This window comes from Octodon degus, unplaced genomic scaffold (genome assembly GCF_000260255.1).
Source record: "Octodon degus isolate 3935 unplaced genomic scaffold, OctDeg1.0 scaffold00016, whole genome shotgun sequence".
Lineage (NCBI taxonomy): Eukaryota > Metazoa > Chordata > Mammalia > Rodentia > Octodontidae > Octodon > Octodon degus.
The window spans coordinates 6,082,948-6,084,484 of record NW_004524592.1 but is presented as its reverse complement, the minus strand read 5'-3'; the positions used below and the strand labels follow the sequence as shown (position 1 = coordinate 6,084,484).

General features: G+C 40.5%; 1 protein-coding gene across 1 annotated transcript in view; it reads left to right on the top strand.

Annotated features, from left to right (window-relative positions):
* Window positions 1-1,537, top strand: part of Cps1 (carbamoyl-phosphate synthase 1) — a 105,825-nt gene that overhangs the window by 83,872 nt on the left and 20,416 nt on the right. The window contains exon 25 of the mRNA XM_023710045.1: window positions 146-316. Within this exon, the coding sequence (XP_023565813.1) occupies window positions 146-316 (171 nt within the window). The remainder of the gene's footprint in view (window positions 1-145; window positions 317-1,537) is intronic.

The window sequence follows — 1,537 nt, the reverse complement described above, 5'->3', positions numbered from 1 at the left end:
TGCTGGAGGATCGAACCGCGGTCACTGTGCTTTGCCAAGCTTGTTTCAAGTAGGTGCTTTAGACCACTGAGCCATCTCTCCAGCCCCAATATTATGTTCTTGATGTTCATCATCTCCTTCCTTTTGAATTTTGCTGTCTCTTCAGGTGATTGAGTGCAACCTGAGAGCTTCGCGATCCTTCCCCTTCGTTTCCAAGACCCTTGGGGTTGACTTTATTGATGTGGCCACGAAGGTGATGACTGGAGAACAAATTGATGAACAATACCTTCCAACACTGGAGCGCCCCATAATTCCTGCCGACTATGTTGCGATTAAGGTAATATTTTTTACAACCTCTGAGTCATTCTATGAGTTTGAAGAAATTAAATGAATGATTTTCCATCAAAATTCTCATGACTAGGTGAGACTTCAAACGAAAGTAGTAGGTCAGTGATTGTTTTATTTCACTAAGATCATGCTGCCCATACTAGTGGTATGTGTGAATATTAGTGCATTTATAAAAATTATGAAAAGCATCTATAATTGTTCAAACTAAAGGCCAACTATGCAAAGAATTAGAAGCTTTTTGTGTCGCTGATGCACAATGGTGCCAGATTGGTTGGTGAAAAGTAATACTAGATTTTGTGTTGGTAAATGCCAAGATTGTGCCACTGTTGAGCTGTGCCAAGTCTTCAGAGCTGGATGGCTCATGTAAAAGTCATTACCTTTACCTTGCTGAGCTTGTTAACTTCAGGCCACCTTGGGCCCCTATTGCTGACCCGATATTTTCCTTAGTAGTGCAATTTTTCTATTTGAAAAGTGAGAGGGTAGCTATTGTTTATAGTGATGCTGTGAGAATCATGAAGTCAAAGCCATGTTTTAATAATGATCAGTAGTGAAGCCATCGCACCCTGAAAGCTGCCTCCGTATGTTCAGGCATGGGGTGTTTATGACTTTTACCTACTTGTTCTGACAGGCATGAGGTTTGATGAGGTATGTATATACACTTTCACTTCTTAGATGAAGCACACAATGAAATTATATGATATTGGGTGACATATTCATGAGACACTGATACATTTTGGATGTGTTGAAGGGCTCCTGATCCTGCTTGTGCCGTAGCAGTGCTTCAGCTACAGGGCTGACTCCTGGCTTTCCAGTGCAAGCTGTAAGCTGGAGCTATCAATCAGAATATTTATTAATTGTGCTTAAGTTAGTAATTCAGGATGTCTTCAATTTTATTGTGCATTGAGATATAATTTTTCATGTTGGTGAAGGTGACACTTTCTTCCTACAGACTATGACACAAATGCAAATTCATGGCTTTCAACATTATACAAATATGATGGCTGGCCAAATAGCTCAGCGGATTAAAGCACCTGCTTAGTCCAGGGCATGCAATTGAGACTGGGCTGGGCATGGTGGCACATGCAGTAATCCCAGCACTTGGAGGCTGTAAACAGAAGGATCATTATGAGTCCAATCTATGCAGGGAGACCCCATAGACCCTGTAGATCCTGTCCTAAATATTTTATTTTATTTTTTATTTTTTTTTTAT